Source organism: Typopeltis vanoorti, chromosome 8, assembly GCF_054136105.1.
Source record: "Typopeltis vanoorti isolate ZY-2024b chromosome 8, IOZ_Tvanoo_1.0, whole genome shotgun sequence".
In the NCBI taxonomy this organism is placed as follows: domain Eukaryota; kingdom Metazoa; phylum Arthropoda; class Arachnida; order Uropygi; family Thelyphonidae; genus Typopeltis; species Typopeltis vanoorti.
Window position 1 is genome coordinate 32,452,267 of NC_143556.1, and position 17,078 is coordinate 32,469,344.

A 17,078-nucleotide genomic window follows, 5' to 3' on the forward strand; every position below is an offset into this window, starting at 1 on the left:
GTCAATACATCTGTGGGATTGGATGGTATACCAGCTTGTGTTATGTGAAGCGGCTAAAGAATTGTCAGTACCCTTGACCATTTTGTTTAATTTGAGTCTCGGGTCTGGGTTAGTCCCGAGGGGGTGGAAAGAGGTGAAAATAGTTCCACTGCATAAAGGAGGTTCCAAGAATGCTGTTGTAAATTACCGACCGATTAGCATATCAGGAATCGTTGTCAAGGTCTTGGAGAAATTAGTCAAGAGAAGAATACAGGATTGGATAGATGAAAATGGGATACTGTATGGGGGACAACATGGTTTTGTGAAGGGTAGATCATGCCTCAGTAACTTGCTCATGTTTTATAACACAGTGACGGCTGAACTGGAAAAGGGTAATGGGTTTACAGCGATTCTACTGGACCTTGCCAAGGCCTTTGACAGGATACCACATGGAACTCTAATCAGTAAACTGGAGCAGATGGGGATGGATATAGGGTTGGTGAGATGGATAGGAGGGTGTTTGATGGAGAGATACCAGAGAGTGGTTTATTCAGGAGTTGAGTCCAAAAGACGGCTTATGACTAGTGGTGTGCCACAGGGTTCTGTTCTTGGACCACTACTTTTCAATTTGTTCATTACCGATATAGGAAAGGATCGGAGGGGAAGTATTCACTTGCTTGCTGATGATGCAAAGTTGGGTAGAGCAATTGGAGTGCACAGGATGTCAAAATTTTGCAAGATGATTTGGATAGTTTGGAGGACTGTGCTAAGGAAAATGGATGTCAATTTAATGTGGCAAAGTGCAAGGTTATGCATTTTGGGGTGAAAAGATTAGCAGCAGTATATCACATCGGTGGAACCGTACTCCAGGAGATTGATGAAGCCAGGGATTTGGGAGTGTTGGTGGATAGGGAGTTGAAGTTTAGGGGGCACATCGCAAAAGTGGCTAAATCAGCTCATCAAATCACTTGGTTTCTGAAAAATACTTTAACGAGCAGAGACAAAGAAGTTATTGTTCCTCTGTATCGAAAACCTTGATAAGACCCCCATCTAGACTACTGTGCCCAGATATGGGTACCAGGGTTTCTTCTTGATGGGGAGGAGGTGGAAAGGATCCAGAGACGAGTGACCAAGATGATAGCAGGTCTGTGGAATGAACCTTATGAGAACAGGTTGAAGATTTGTGGGTTGCAAAAATTGGTGGATAGGTGGAAAAGGGGTGATATGATTGAGACATTCAAATTACTGAAGGGTTTCTATAAGATTAATCCAGAAGATATTTTTGAGAATAGGACTGGTGGCAGGACTAGGGGCGATACATGGAAGCAGGGCAAGAATGTGGTTAGCAGGGGTGTTAGAGCTAGGTTTTTTACTTGGAGAGTGGTGAATGAGTGGAATAAGCTGCCAGAGTCTGTTGTGGGTGCTATGACCGTGAATGAGTTCAAGGCAAGGTATGATAGATACTGTGTGAACGTCGAATAGTTGTTCTTGACATAATGTTAGGGCCTCCCTCGATGAGTCTGTTGACTCCTTGTCCTTGGAGTTGCCCGAAATAATAATAATAATAATATAAACTGTCTAAGTTAAAATAAACATGTTTGGTTGTGTTAATAGCTTGCCTGATCTTTGTTAGCCAATGCACTGTCTCATAAAAATAATTCAAACATGTGTAACCTAAGTAAAGTAACAGCCATGACTGAGTAATTCAGAGTTGCTTGAAATAGAACTGATTTAAGAGTTATTACACTAAAATATTAGCTAAAATATTCTTTTGTATGTAAAGGAAAGATAGAAAATTCTTTTACATGATCCTTAATGGCACAGTCGTTAACAAAAATAAATTTTTAAGGATTAATATATTTGAATAATAGACAGTGAGACTATACTTTACAGCCTTGAAAGGGGGGAAGTAAGCAAATAGATTACAAAAGGGCAAAAGTTAATAGTGTGATACATGAGTTAGAGATTAGAGTATGTAGACATTTTGTACAAGCTCAAGCAACCACAAAAATAATGAAGTAAGAGGGGAAACACTTAGAGTAAAAGGTAACGCAATAAAAACAACAACAACAACAACTATATATTACAATTGGCGCAGTTTAACATAAATAATAATTAAATTCAAATAATAAAAAACTAAATATTACAGTATAATGGTCTGGAGCTGTTGCTCTTGGTATAATCTTGGAAATTTGAAAGGATGAAGGGTGATGAATATACAACACTTCTGGATAATGTCAGAGGTGTTGCACTTTGGAATGAACAGGGATGTCAGACATGGGTCAGACCAGTGTAACCTATAACTATATATACAACTGATTATGTTGAAGGCCAAATCTGACTATTATTGAAAATTGATAGAGGATATGACCAAGGAACACAGTCCATACACAAATAAAATGTGTGGTGTAATGCTGTCTCCTACTTATTTTAATATATAGACATTTCTTACTATAGCAAACACTATCTACAGTGAATTCCCTATAGTGAGGATCTATATTGTTTATTTTTTTGTGAGGATGACAATTCAGGATGTTCCAGTGTGATTTATATATGCACACTGCTTTCCTTTTTAATGTTTTCAGTAGCCATTGTAGCCTTTATTCTAATGCACAGTTAGACAAAATACGCAGTGGGAATTACAAATTTGTTTAGTTAAACATATTATACAGATCAAAATATTTAATTAATTTGCAGTTTGACTTTGAATTTTGGAAACTTGTGCAGTAAGGGAAAGATACTTACCAAAGATGCTAGAGTTACACAAGAGTACTAGTTTCCAATTTTAGTAATGAAACCATTAGTAAAGAAAAAACTTGCCCCATCACTCATCATAAAATCATTAGTGCAAATATTTAATGTAATAATGTATTTCATTCAATTAAATTGTAATTTTTGTAACACAGACAAAACATGCACAGAAAATAAAGCATATATAGATATTTTAAATTAAAATAAAAAAAAACAAAACACAGATACTATAACCTTATATGACACCAGGTTATTACAATACTTTTAAAATCTACTATCAATATGTACTTACAAATAAAAGCCACATAGTACTACTACACTGAAATATATTACAATACATGCTATTATCAAATCACAGTTGTGGTAAGACACCACACATGGTAGATGCTCTGCACTTTGCAAACCTTGGCATTAGAGAAATAGTAGCCTTCTTCTTTTCTTGCTATTGAATCTTAGAGTTAGGTCAAGTAGTTGTTCTAGTTTCATGTCGCTGTTTTCTTGGTCTTCCCGGTTATACTATATAACTGCTGCCTCAGTTGTGTGATTGTTGCCATATTCTGCCCCAACTATTATTTTCACACACATACACACATTTTACTGGAAAATTAGATTTATGAAATATTTCAGTTTTATAGGATTGATTAAATAGCAAAAGTAGTGTACTGGAAGCAATTCTCAGTTTTGCCAATCTCTAGATTGTGGTGCAATCCCCACTTGTATGCTCCCCCCCAGAACAGCAAAACTACAGTATGAGCAGAAATTAGCAAATGAGGCATGCCAGTACTATTGCTATTTCCCTGGAACATTCCCTTAAGACATGTGGTGATATATCATCAAATCTTATCGCCCTATTGACATGAAGCTTATTTATTCTTGCATACCTCCCATTCACTATTTGGCTTAAAGTTAAAATTGATCCTGGCAATCCTGTGAAATCTGGAAGAGAAGATACTATGGTGGCAGCACAAAATGAATAATGGTAGCAATCCATTACATGAGTATAAAGAACAGGCCTGGAAGGTGGTTCAGTTGGAAAGAATATAAACTACAAACAAAAATTAGCAAATCAGGCCAAGAAAACTCCTAGAAAGTTTTTTAGATATGTGGCAAGTAGAAGAAACAGCTGAGGTATTCAGCGAACAATTTATACAGATTTTTCATTCTTATCAGGGTCAAATCATGAGAAACTCAAGTGTAGAGGAAATAGGAGAGGATGGCTTAATTTTGAGTGAGAAGGAGGTATGCAAGGAAATAAATAAGCTTCATGTCATTAAGGTGATAGGATATGATGATACCACCACATGTTTTAAGGGAATGTTCCAGAGAATTCACAATAGTATTGGCATGCCTCATTTGCTAATTTCTGCTCATACTGTAGTTTATGTTCTTACCAATTGAGCCACCTTCCAGGCCTGTTCTTTTTACCATGATTTTTTACAACAATGATCTGAATTTAAGCATTGTAGATCTGAAAAAAGCATACAAGGTGTCAATTTGAAAATGGTATCATTATATAGAAACAAATGGAACATCAATATAAGGATACATAGTCTATATTTAAGTTGCAAATGTCAGCAGACATTTGCAACATTCAGGGGAAAGATGGTGCACACAGTCTGCACTCATTTATCATTTAGATAGATCACATTATAGATCATAAAATTACATATCAAATTGGATTTGGTTTGGTTTATAGTTTATTTGCCACAAATTGGAGATTTGAATCTCAGCTGTTTTATACAGATTATGTTATATTATTAAATAAAACTAGCCAGGTTGGCCAAGTGGATAGCATACCTGCTCTTCAACTAAGGGGTTGTGAGTTCGAATCCCACCTGGTGCATTGATGTTTGTAAAAGCCTGCTCTAGATGAGCTTGTATTTTAAAAAAAAATCCCAACCACTTTGCGGATTCCTTAATTAAATTGCATAACTAATGTAACAAATTTGGCATAAAAATCAGCAAAAAGACAAAGACTATGAAAACTGGCAAGAATAGCAGCACCCTAAATAGTGAGTGTAGAACAAATAAAGTTTTTACAGATATTTAAGAACAATTTTTAGCAAAGATGACAAATTAACAGAAATATGAAAATAGAATAAGCAAAGCAGGAATGATGGAAAATCAACTGAATAAATTTATATGGAATCACAGAGAAATTAAAGAAAATATTAAACTAGCCATATAACAAGAGAGCAGTAACCCCAGTTTTAACTTATGCATCTGAGATGCCGGGTTAGAAATAAAACATTTGATCAAAGAATAGAGACAAAAACAGATGGCAGTTAACTACATTAAAATGAAGAAGCACAAGTATTGTCATCAGCAAAATTATGGATGTGATTTGCAGTCAGGAGTAAAGATCACTGAGGAAGAGGTGGGTAAAACAACAGAATCTCAAAGGTTGCTATCAAAAGTTTTAAGCACAGCATACAGATATTGTTAGCCTCTCAAATAATAGAAAAGCCTTAACTTAATTCTAAGTTGCTGGATGTAATCCATAACAGCCTAAATATTTTTGTACTTAATAATAAAAATCAGTTCTGTATTACATACCATTACTTTATCTAGAGCCTGTTGAAGTTCTTTGGTTTGTGCAGTTAACTGACACCGAACAGTAATGAGTTCCTCTCTCAGCTCCACAGTCTGAAAGCAATGAATAAGATAAACATTGACGAACATATTACTTAAGATGTTTCTGAATAAGACACTGAATCTTAAAATCAAATCAAAAATCTCAAACTTATAATTTCAAAAGTGCAGGATTTTGAACAAGGAAATTTATATGTAGTTTTGTTTATATACAAACAAAAAATACTATTGGTGGTGGGCAGCAAAAGGAGTTGTGTGTTGATAGTAGTAGTGTCACTGTGTTGTTGGAAGATTAAGTAGGACAGATGGCGAGTTATGTGTATGTGTGTGTAGTGGAGTAGTGCACCTTGCACAATGAGTGTTTGGTCTCGTTTAGGAGGTCACCTAACAACAGTAATATAGTTAGAGTTAACAAGACTCTCATATTAAGGATCAGTGTAGTATTTTTAATGCTGAATAAAACATCCATTATTTAATCTGTGCTAACTTGGGTTGAATTATGGATGTTTTGAATGAAGCTAATGAATAACAAATTCATAGTATAAGAACATCGACTGATCATGGGTTTAAAGGTAAACAACATTGGCATTTGCAACCTTCAAAATACTAATAAAAGGTAAACTTCATGTCTTAGAATTATGCAACACTTGAATTAGCTCTGTAAAAGTTATGCATTTTTGTAAACTCTCTCAGTAACTGCTGAATTTTTAAAGTTTCCAAGGCAGATATTGTACACTTAGAAAATATGCAAGGAACATACATTTATTATTCTTTCTTTTAAACTTTTGCAGTGCCAACATGTCCTTTTAAAGTATTTTATTCTAATAATTACAATTCACACTCACTGACAGTTCACTTATGAAAAATATGTGACTTTTAAACATGACCTTCTTTGGTATATGATGAAAGCTGATAAAACAATTGTTAAGCAAGTGAAACATTTAATTAAAAACACTAAAAATAACAAATATAGATTCCTTGAGAGAACTCATGTCAGGTAAGTGACATAACGAGGCAAAAGTAATTTCTGTTCTTGGTCACTTAAGGTAATCACCTTCTTTTAACAATTTTTGATATTAAGATGAAGCCTTTCAAGATTCTTAGGACATCTGACAGATATCACACTTCAAATTTCAAAAATAAGTGATTAAGTTACTGAGGATTTATTTTATTTATATTTTTAAGAATTACAATATGCATTTTAAATTTTATATCACTTTTAAAATTTAAGAATTACAGCATGTGATTTAAAATGCACACTGTAATTGTATTCCATATATTCTACTCCAAATGATAACCTTGATATGAAGGTTGAAATGTTGGGGTTTATATTAAACTGAAGTTTTACTATAACACTTAGTTGTCTCCATAATTTTTAAGAATGAATTCTATTCCATGTTTATAAATATTTCCTGATTTTTTAAAAAAAATGTATGGGGTTCTCCCCATTCCTCGATCATTCCTTAGGACTGGTTGAGCCGTCCTAGTGAGGGATTAAGCATGTATTTTATGACTGTAGTGTGTGTTAACAGGCTGGTTTGCCTGTTCTGAGGGACAAAAAAAACCCCCTCTGCATCCATTTGAGACTGGCTAACTCACCTTTAGTCGAAAGAGACCAGATAAAGATTCCTCCCCCCCCATTACTGTGGTTAGTAATGGGGGGGGGGGGGAACAAACATTACGTGTGTTTTTTAGCGATGAATTCACCACAGGTTTCGTTACATAAAAACATCTTATTCCTTCACGGGGAACTGACAGCGCAGAAGACCAACTTACTAGGCAAACTTCAAATAAAACAGGGTAAGCTACGTGCTAGAATCTCTTTTTTAAAAAAGTGCAGACATGATAATCTCATTCCAACTTTTGCAAACCTGAAATAAGTCATCAAATCTCCAGGTGCCCATAAAATATATCAGAAAGCAAGCCATTCCTTACTACTCAATCAGTTACGAGTTTCTAAGCATGAATTGGCAATAAATAATTTAAAAATTACAGAACTAGAAACAGACTTATCAAATACGTTAAATCAAGATCTGCTACAATTGATTATTATTGTCTCAAAGAATTCGGGGAAAAAAGCTTTTGATAAAAGCAATAATAATCTTATAATCTTCATAATAAATACCTTAATCTACTAAATCGATCAAAAAAGATTACTAACAAATTACCAAAGGAAAAATGGGTAGTCAATTTATCTAACTGTCCACTAACAACAGATGAATTAAATGTTCTAGCAAGAGGTCATAAATTTGCGATTTCATCAAAATGTTTTCCATATTTAGATTTCATACATAAAATAAAGAGAAACATCTGCCACCTTTCCAGTACTGAAGCCAACAGACTTCGTTTCGAGGTAGCAAAATAATCTACGACCAAACCTTCAGACTTAAATATCCCGCCATCAGAATTGAAAGCTCTTACATCCTTAAAACGTAATAAAAATATAATCATTACCAGAGCTGACAAAGGAAATACCACTGTGGTTCTTGATACCAATTCATATGACCAAAAAATTAATTTATTACTCAGAGATCATAATACTTACACCAAACTGGATTATGATCCTAAAAAACGTCAACTCAGGAAATTAAACAAGTTACTTGATGAAACCTCCTCCTTAGATGAAGAAACAATTAAAAAACTCAAGACATACAATGCTAGACTTCCCAGAATTTATGGCTTACCTAAGCTTCGTAAATGTTCCTCTCAGACATGTCATAGATTCTATCAGCAGTCCAACTTGCAAGTTATCAAGATTCTCATCTAACCTTCTCCATTCTCACATAGGCCACTCAGCCTCTTCAATCAAAAATTCCACAGTTTCATGCAAAAATAAAAGACATTCAACTGTTAAAAACTGATTTGTTAATTAGCTTCGACATTGTCTCCCTCTTCACGAACATTCCCCACAAAGAAACAGTAGAATTATTAACTCAAAAAATTTCCTCTGATATAGTTGAATTATTCAAATTTGTTATTATATCCGGTTACTTCACCTGGAAAGGTCAAACTTACAAGCAAGAAGAAGGAACAGCAATGGGATCTCCTTTATCACCAAATTAGCAAAAACCTGTTTCTAGAACACCTTGAGGAAAAAAAAATATTCATTTTTGAACCCAAACCAAAAATTTGGTTACAATATGTCGATGATTTTGTAGTCTGGGATCATCCCGAACAGGAATTACAACTGTTTTTAGATAAAATAAACCTTCTTCACCTTTGCATCAACTTTACGCTAGAAAAAGAATCTCCACAGGGTATCTCCTTTCTGGATTTACACATTCAAAGAAAAGAAGACTGTTCCATCGCCATGTCTGTCTATCGCAAGCCTACATTTTGTTGCTATATTCACAATTCTTCCGCTCATCATCCATCTCAGAAATTTGACATCATTAAATCACTAGTTTCCAGAGCACACAAATTCTGCTCCTCTGAAGATTCTCTAAACCAAGAACTAGAAATAATCAAAAATACAGCCATACTACATGGATATAATCTTAAAACAACTCAAAAAATCATCAGTCACCTTCCCACAAATCAACCCAGACAAGAAGTAGTCCGCATCTTACATCAAAGGCATCTCCGAACATCTTTCAAAAATTATGAAGAAATACAATTTTGCCACTACTTACAAACCTATCAACCAAATCTATAACTTGTTACCTTTTCGTAAGGACAAACTCTCACCTCTGATGTTACCTGGCATTTATGAAATCCCATGCTCCTGCAAATTGTCTTACTTTGGTCAGACAGGTAGGTCTGTTCAGAAACGCATCTCGGAACATCAAAACCACATTCGTCTTTTCAAACCACAGAAATCTGGTCTCTCCAAACACGGAGTTGAAAATCCAAACCATAAGGATCCATTGGGAGAAATCGAAACTTTTACACAGATCTTTATATAAATATGAACGTTTATATAAAGAAAGTGCTGAAGCCCTACTACACAAACCAAATTTAAACCGCAACAATTCTTACTATTCCTAAAGTATGGGAAATTGTCATATAAAATTGTGTAAAATAATCTTTATATATATATATATATATATATATATATTTTTTTTTTTTTTTTTCCAGTTATATTTAATTTACTTCTTTAACATGTTACTGCACGCATATTGAGATTGTAATCATGTGCCCTAACTGTATGTTATTCCTAGTATTGTTTGAACTACTGTACTGATGATGTTCCAAGATACTTGGGATGAAATATTTACGAATTAAATAGTCATTACTGTGGTTAGTACATGTGTTTTTTAGTGAAAGATTCCTAATGACTTTAAATTTTTCAGAAAGGTTCCTCATGTCATGGATGAGAATTGAACCCAGGTCTTTCGAACCAAAAGACTTTGTCTTTACTATATAAAACTGATGAAATGGAATAGTTTGTTATGGTAAATTTCCATTAGAACAGCAGTGATGATAGGCTTCAGACGTTTACTATGGGGGGGGGGGGGGGAAGACTAAGTCTTTCTTCTTTGGTTCTAGGGAATATCCATCAAAAAAGTGATAATGTATCAATATCACAAAAAGTAATAAAAAGAAAAAGTTGATGTTCACTAACTGAAAATTCATAAAATAAGTCAAATTAGGACATGGGGTGCAGAAGATTCACATGTGTCAGATATTTAAAGAAAACACTGTTACCCAAATAGATGTATTATAAATTATCACTGCAAATTGTAACACGAAAACATCTGCATTAATATGTTGGAAAATTCGACACTGAGTAATCATGTAAATTAAAGAATAATTATTAACTTTTAATTTAAATTATTTAATACTCTTTCTGATTTTTCTTTATCTACAATTGTTTCAACAGAAATTGTCAGGTAAGACAGATCAAAGATCTCCATTTCTTTCTATCCTCCCAAATTCTTTCTGCATGAACACTGTTCTTTTTTTCTAGATCTAAATCTGGTATCTCTATCTTTTCTGTTGACTTCCTCTTGGTCTCTTCCCTTCTAATTTTGTTTCATACTTTCCTCTTGGTATTCTTTTGAAACTTGTCATTATATGCTCAAACCACTTTAAGCAATATTTCATAAGCATTTCTTCAAACACTTTCTAGTCCCAAACTATTCCTAAATGTACCATTTCTTATTCTAGTTTTCCTTGTTTTTGCCAACATTTTCTTTAAAACTTTAACTTCCATTGTTTGTATGTTATGTCTCTTTTGGTTAGTCTCCATGTCTCTGCTGCATAAAACAAAATGGGCAAAAAGTAACTTCTGTTAACTAAGAGAGAGCAGAAACTAAAATATTAAAGATATAGTAAATGACTAAATATGGTCATATCAATTTTTTTTTTGGAAATTAAAAAAAAAATTGCATATTACCTGTATCGTCTTGTATTATATATGACATATCACTATGCCTAACTAACAATGGGGACATTGAGAGAGACCAAGATTAGCAGCCTACTTCAAGATGTAAAAGTGTCTTGCTCAAAGAAGCAAAGAAGACAGTAACCAGACTGATCATAGGAAACAGCTGGATCCAGAATAAGGAAATCAAAAACTAAAAAATGGATATGATTTAAAAATAGAAACTAGCAATTCAAGATCATTTAATCAAAAATAAGATGAAGTAATTAAAGAAATTAATATTAAAACAATAGCATTATCTGAGACTAGAAAGAAAGGAATGTATAAAATACAAAACTATAGTATGTAATGCATACACACACACACAGTGGAGTGAGGAAGAAAGGGCAAAACTAAAGAATGTAGCTACATATCAGAAAGAATCATTCATATGATTAAAGATAAAAGGGGATATAATAAATTTCATAAGTATGTAAAACTATTATAATAGATATGGTATGAAGGTCAGCAATAAAAAGACAAAGACAATGAAAATAGGCAGAATCATTGAAAATGTCAACTGCATTGTGAACGGAGAACTTGTGGAACAAGTAAAACATTTCATCTACTTAGGCACGATTTTTAGTGAAGATGGTAAATTAAATATGGAAATAGACAACAGAATCAATAAAGCTGGGGTATAGTAGGAAGCCAATTGAATAAATTCATATGGAATAAGGGAGAAATTAGTCGGAATACTAAATTAGCAATACAAGACAGTGTTAACTTATGGATCTGAGAGCTAGGTCAGAAGTAAAACACTTGACCAAAGACCAGAGACCACAGATATGAGAATCCTGAGAAAGATTAGAGGCGTGAACAGATGGCATCAATGGCAATATCATATTAAAAATGAAGATATTAGGAAAGAACTTGACATTGTCAGCATCCAGGAATGAGTTAGCAGAACTAATCTCAGGTGGTATGGTCATTTAAACAGAATGGGCGAGGAAAGATTGGCAAAACAAGTGTTCTCTGCCAAGTTGGCATGAAAACGACTCAGAGGAAGACCAAGTTATAGGTGGATTGATAAGGTACAAAGTGCCTTAGACAACAGAAATATAAGATCTGATAATATTGGAGTCTTGACAAGTAACAGACTGATCTGGAGGAAAATTGTAGATAGGGAGTTAGTAATGATGTAAATTTTTCATGTAGTACTATCATATCCTGTACACCCCTTGAGGGTACATGGCAGGAATTTGATGATGAAGTATATAAAACTATTAAAGATGGAAACTTAAACTTATTGGAAGTAAATTTATCAGATGTGAAATTTTTGCCTAAGTATCTTCAGTACATTAACAATGGAACACAAATTTTGCATCTCATATTTTATGGAAAGTTTACATCTAATAAATTTACTTCCCATAAGTACAAGTTTCCATCTTTAATTTTTAACAAACATGACAGCTTACATACTATATTGAAGCAAATTTCATAAGTTTTTACAGTCCTGAAGAAGAGAAACAAGAAGCAGAAATCACATTTTATAAAGAATTAGAAGAAACTCTAGATAAAATAAAACTAACAGAGGTGATTGTTATAGCTGGAGATTTAACACGTTGACTGCCGTATGAATCAAATATGATTCACACAACATTTTTTCAATGCGTTGCGTGAATCATATTTGATTCGCATAAAGATTTTTCTTTCAGGCCATGTAGTTCACCCGTGATTCATATCTAAATGAAATGCTTATGGGTGATGGAAATGTGGGGCCTGATAAACAGGTTTATATAGTTAGCGCAGTAGAATTTCAACTACATGTACAACAGGTGACCTATCATAGGGGTTTTATTTTTACCTGATTTAGGCCAATTTCTAATGTTGAATAAAACAATAACAATGGTGCTAAATATTTATTTATAATATATGTCATTATAAATGTGTCTTCGAAGACAAGAAGTATAGGCTTTTACCTGATCGGATAAATCATAAAACTTTTGCTTTTGTTATAGTCCATAATAGCTTCCGGCTTTTGCACTTTATTACCATTACTTGCTGTAAGGGATTTCATTTTGTTTGTGTGTTTTGTTGATAACATAAGCACTAACGTTTATCACACCATTTTATTACCACCACCCATGTGTCACTTTCTTTACCAATTATTTTGCCCTTTTTCAATTTCTTCTGGGTAACATCCTGTGGAATTCCCTTTCGAATTTTTCTCAAAGTGCCTACAAGGTGTGTTTGTCTATTCAAAAGTTTGTGTGCTGATTCAATAATGGTATAATAATTATCTACAAATATTGTGAGTCCATTGTCAAGTAGATTCTCATAAAGTCCCATAACAATTGAAGTTGGAACACTATTAGTAGTATTGGTCTTTTCTGGAATGCAGTATATCTTGAAATCATATGTATATCCATCTTCAATACACAATTTGAATAGTTTTATGCCAAATTTGTCATTTATTCTTGATGTATTGACGAAAGGCAAGACGACTTCGGAAAGGAACTAAAGTTTCATCTATGCAAATATTATTCAAAGGCATCATTATTTTCTGGAAATTTTTTCTTATATGATTTATGAGAGGTGTAATTTTATAAAGTCTTTCAGAAGTATTTCCACCCTCGTTGTCTGTGAAGTGCCAGTTACTGAGAAGATCGAACCGATTCCTTGACATAACTTGTTTGATTTCTGTAGAATAGAGAATGTTATTCGACCAATAACATTCTAATTTTGGCATCTGCTAAACCGAACCAAATTTGCAGACCCAAAAATATCTTCATTTGATTGGGATTTGTGTTTTTCCACTTTCTTATCCTTGCTTTTGGTAAAATTGTCTTACTGAGTTTTTGAAGAGCATATCTGTTAGTTTCTTGCACCATTAGGTCCAGCAGTCCTTCATCAACAAACATAAAAAAGAAGTCTGTTTATCGTGCATTTCTTCAAATACATTTTGTTTTATTCCAAAATTATTATCCACAAACTGAAAACGTTTTAGATTATCACCTGTAATTTCATTCCATTGTAGGTCAGTTGAATTCACATTTCTAAGTATTTCATCTGTCATCTGAGGAAGAACCATTAGTCAAATGCAGATTTCTTTTAACATCATCAATTGTTTGTTCTACAGAATGAGCAGCAGTAAACTGAGATGTACTAGGAGTGAAAACTTCGGTATTACTAGTTGTAGATACTTCTATTCTCTTTCTAGCAATGAGAGAATCAGAATCTGAAACACAGAACAAAGATCACTTCCGTTGTAACTGTCCGACAAATACTCGTATGGTTCGTCATCAGATAGAACTTCATTTATCAAGGCTTCTAAATGACGTTCTTTTTCGTAGTCTCCCATATTAGGGCAATTTATAACAATATTTATCACTATAACAAATTTATTCCACTGGACAAAACACTGAATGCATATAACTGTGCATAAGCATTATAGATATGCAAGCTTGACCTTGTGTGATAACATAAGTGCGAATGTTATGTGCACCGCTCGGCCCAGTCAGTAAAAAAATTTTTCTCAGGCCGTGCGGTGCACACATGATTTGCACTTAACAAATCTATTTAGCTGCATGAAATAGATAAAAAAAATTATAAAATATGATTATTTTATGTTACTTTCAGCAATTTGTAAAATAAAAAGAAGTTGGCCCGGGGATCACAAAATTTTTTAACATTACGGCGGTCAACTTTTAAATGAATGAATTGGAAAAGAGATGATACCATGAATATGTCAAAGATTTCAACAACCAAAGCAAAATTAAAATGATTAAATTATTGCAGTACTGCTGGCTGGACTGTGGTCACACTGTGCCAGTATATAATCATACCAGTACATCAGTTAAAAAGTAGTAAAATGTGAAATAAGCAGATATAGAAAAGTATATGTAATGAATAAAAAGTAGTTGTAGAAATGATCAATTAAAAATTGAAAAAAAAACAGTAAAAAAGTTTATAAAACATAAATAAAAAACAAGGTATTAAAATACACAAGAAACAACACCATATAAATAAAAATAGTGTAAATGATCTATATGTAAATACGTTCAGTTTTCTTGTTGACTGCACCTTTTGTTATACTACACACTTCCACTACCCTGCTTTGCCTTTATATCTTCTTTTACTTAACTATAATTAATGGTCGACTGACTTAAGCTATGAACTGCCACCATATATTTATTTCTACTATATCTTATTTTTCATGCTTGAGTATAGGATATACCTTGGTCAAGCCTAATTCAAATATAACATCTCACATATGCTCTTGCTCAGTACAACTACTTATAATATTTGTTCAGCAGACAGTCTCTCACAAACTCCTGTACACATGTAAGTCCTCTTCTTGTCTTTCTTTCCACTTACTGACTTGTTCCTGTTTTCCCACTAAATTTCTTCCTTGTTTGGGTAGTCAACTGTACCTTTCCTTACTGGATCCTTAACATCACAGCGATGTACATTTCCTTCCTTCCACAATGACTCGACACATTTCTCATATGACGGCGATCTAGGTAGATGACAAACAACACTTCCCCTTCAATTCCCAACAACGAAATCTTGTGTGATGGTGATTTCAAGAAAGGGAAGAGATAGGAAACCATTAAATTAATTCCTTTCTGGAGAGCTGCCTTATATAGGCCCAGACCTCCCTTTGTGTGCATCTCTCGAATTTGGTCACATACTAACCTCTGGATATATGACATCCTTCTTCGTGGGTCTTTGAAATTTCCAGTTATAGCAATTCTCAGAAATCTTCACTAATTTTAGTATAAGACTTACTTATTTAACATTACTTATTAGACTTATTTGATGACACATGCACCACATTATTTTTAATACAGGCTGAATACAATAATATTAGAAAATATAATTTCATTCAAAATTTAACAATTTTCTGAGCGCATTCTCCTAAATTGAAAAATACATTAAGCTGAACGTGATAAGTTACGAAGTCACTTATCATGAGAGATTTTACATATACAGTGGTGCCTTGGTTAACAATGGCCTCAGATAATGAGGAGTGGCTGTAAGAAAAAAATCTCTTGGTTAACGACACAGGCTTTGGTTAATGACTCTTGATTATGTGAACGTCTATCCGATCTAAAAAACCGGAATTTTCCAATTGCACTCAGCCACGCGTGGGAAGACACTGTCGAATAGAGAACAGCCACGCGGCATAGCTGTGAAGCTCAGATATGTTTGACCCATCATAGCCAGCTGTTTACGTTTTCCATTCATTGTTTGTTTTCTTGTAGTATACTGTGCTTTATTTTAAAATTTGTGGTTATAGATGTATTTTATAATGAAAATGAGTATTTAAGCATTTATTTTTTATGTGTTCATTCATACAAAAAATAAATCGGCGGGTGCGTGTCACTGTTCGTTCGCCATCAAAAGACAAAATCAAAACGTTGTATCTATAAGCTGCTAATCAGTGTATGTTGCAGTAACTGCTGTATCTAATATCGTCGCCTTACAAGCAAAATGCACTAAGTCAAAAAATCAAAAGTTTCGAATTTAACTGTTAACTTTTATTTCAAAAAGTTTTTTTTGAACTCTTATTTTTATTTTCAGGTGGCGATATGTTCTTTGTATCCCTTGTCTTAGTGTTGTACAATTTGTAATAATACCGTGTTTTGTGTATCTTTTTTTTTTATAGAGTGAATTTTTTTACCGTGTGACAAAACGGGTCCCAGAAAGCTAGTGAAGGGGAAAAAAAATTTTCTCTATTGAACAGAAGAAAGAAATAATAGCAAAACATCATGAAGGTGTGAAAGTTATGCAGCTAGCTCAAATATATGAAACCAGTCATTCTACAATATCAACCATTTTGGCTAAGAAAGAAGAACTTATGGTAGCTAAGGTTGCTAAGGGAACTTCAAGATTGAATGTCAGGGGACTTCTTTTTAAGCAAATGGAAAATCTATTACTAATTTGGATCAAAGAGAAATGGTGGGCGATACTACACCTCAAAATGCAATCTGTCAGAAAGCTAAACAGATTTATCAAGATTTGAAAAAGAAGACTTCAGGATCAAGTTCTGAGGTAAATGATGATGATTTCAAAGGTAGCAGAAATGGTTTGACAACTTTAAAAAAAGAACAGGAATTCATAGTGTGGTCAGACATGGAGAGGCAGCTAGTGCTGACAAAGCAGCAGCAGATAAATTTGTCAGCAGCTTTACAAGAATTATAGAAGAAGGAGAATACCTACCTCAACAAGTCTTCAATTGTGATGAGACTGGGTTATTTTGGAAGAAAATGCCCAACAGGACATTTATCACAAAAGAAGAAAACACACTTCCTGGGCATAAACCAATGAATGATAGGTTAACATTGCTTTTAGCAGCAAATGCAAATGGGAACTGCAAGGTAAAACCAATGTTAATCTACCATGCAGAGAATCCCTCAGCATTCAAAACGTTCAATGTCTCTAA

The 17,078-nt window shown here is 33.7% G+C and overlaps 1 protein-coding gene across 5 annotated transcripts in view; it reads right to left on the reverse strand.

The window, feature by feature from the left end:
• Positions 1-17,078, reverse strand: part of LOC150103910 (uncharacterized) — a 589,709-nt gene that overhangs the window by 42,828 nt on the left and 529,803 nt on the right. For all 5 annotated transcript variants that reach the window (XM_090397176.1, XM_090397175.1, XM_090397178.1 and 2 more), the window contains exon 23: positions 5,287-5,376. In XM_090397176.1, coding sequence (XP_090253302.1) covers positions 5,287-5,376 — 90 coding nt within the window. The remainder of the gene's footprint in view (positions 1-5,286; positions 5,377-17,078) is intronic.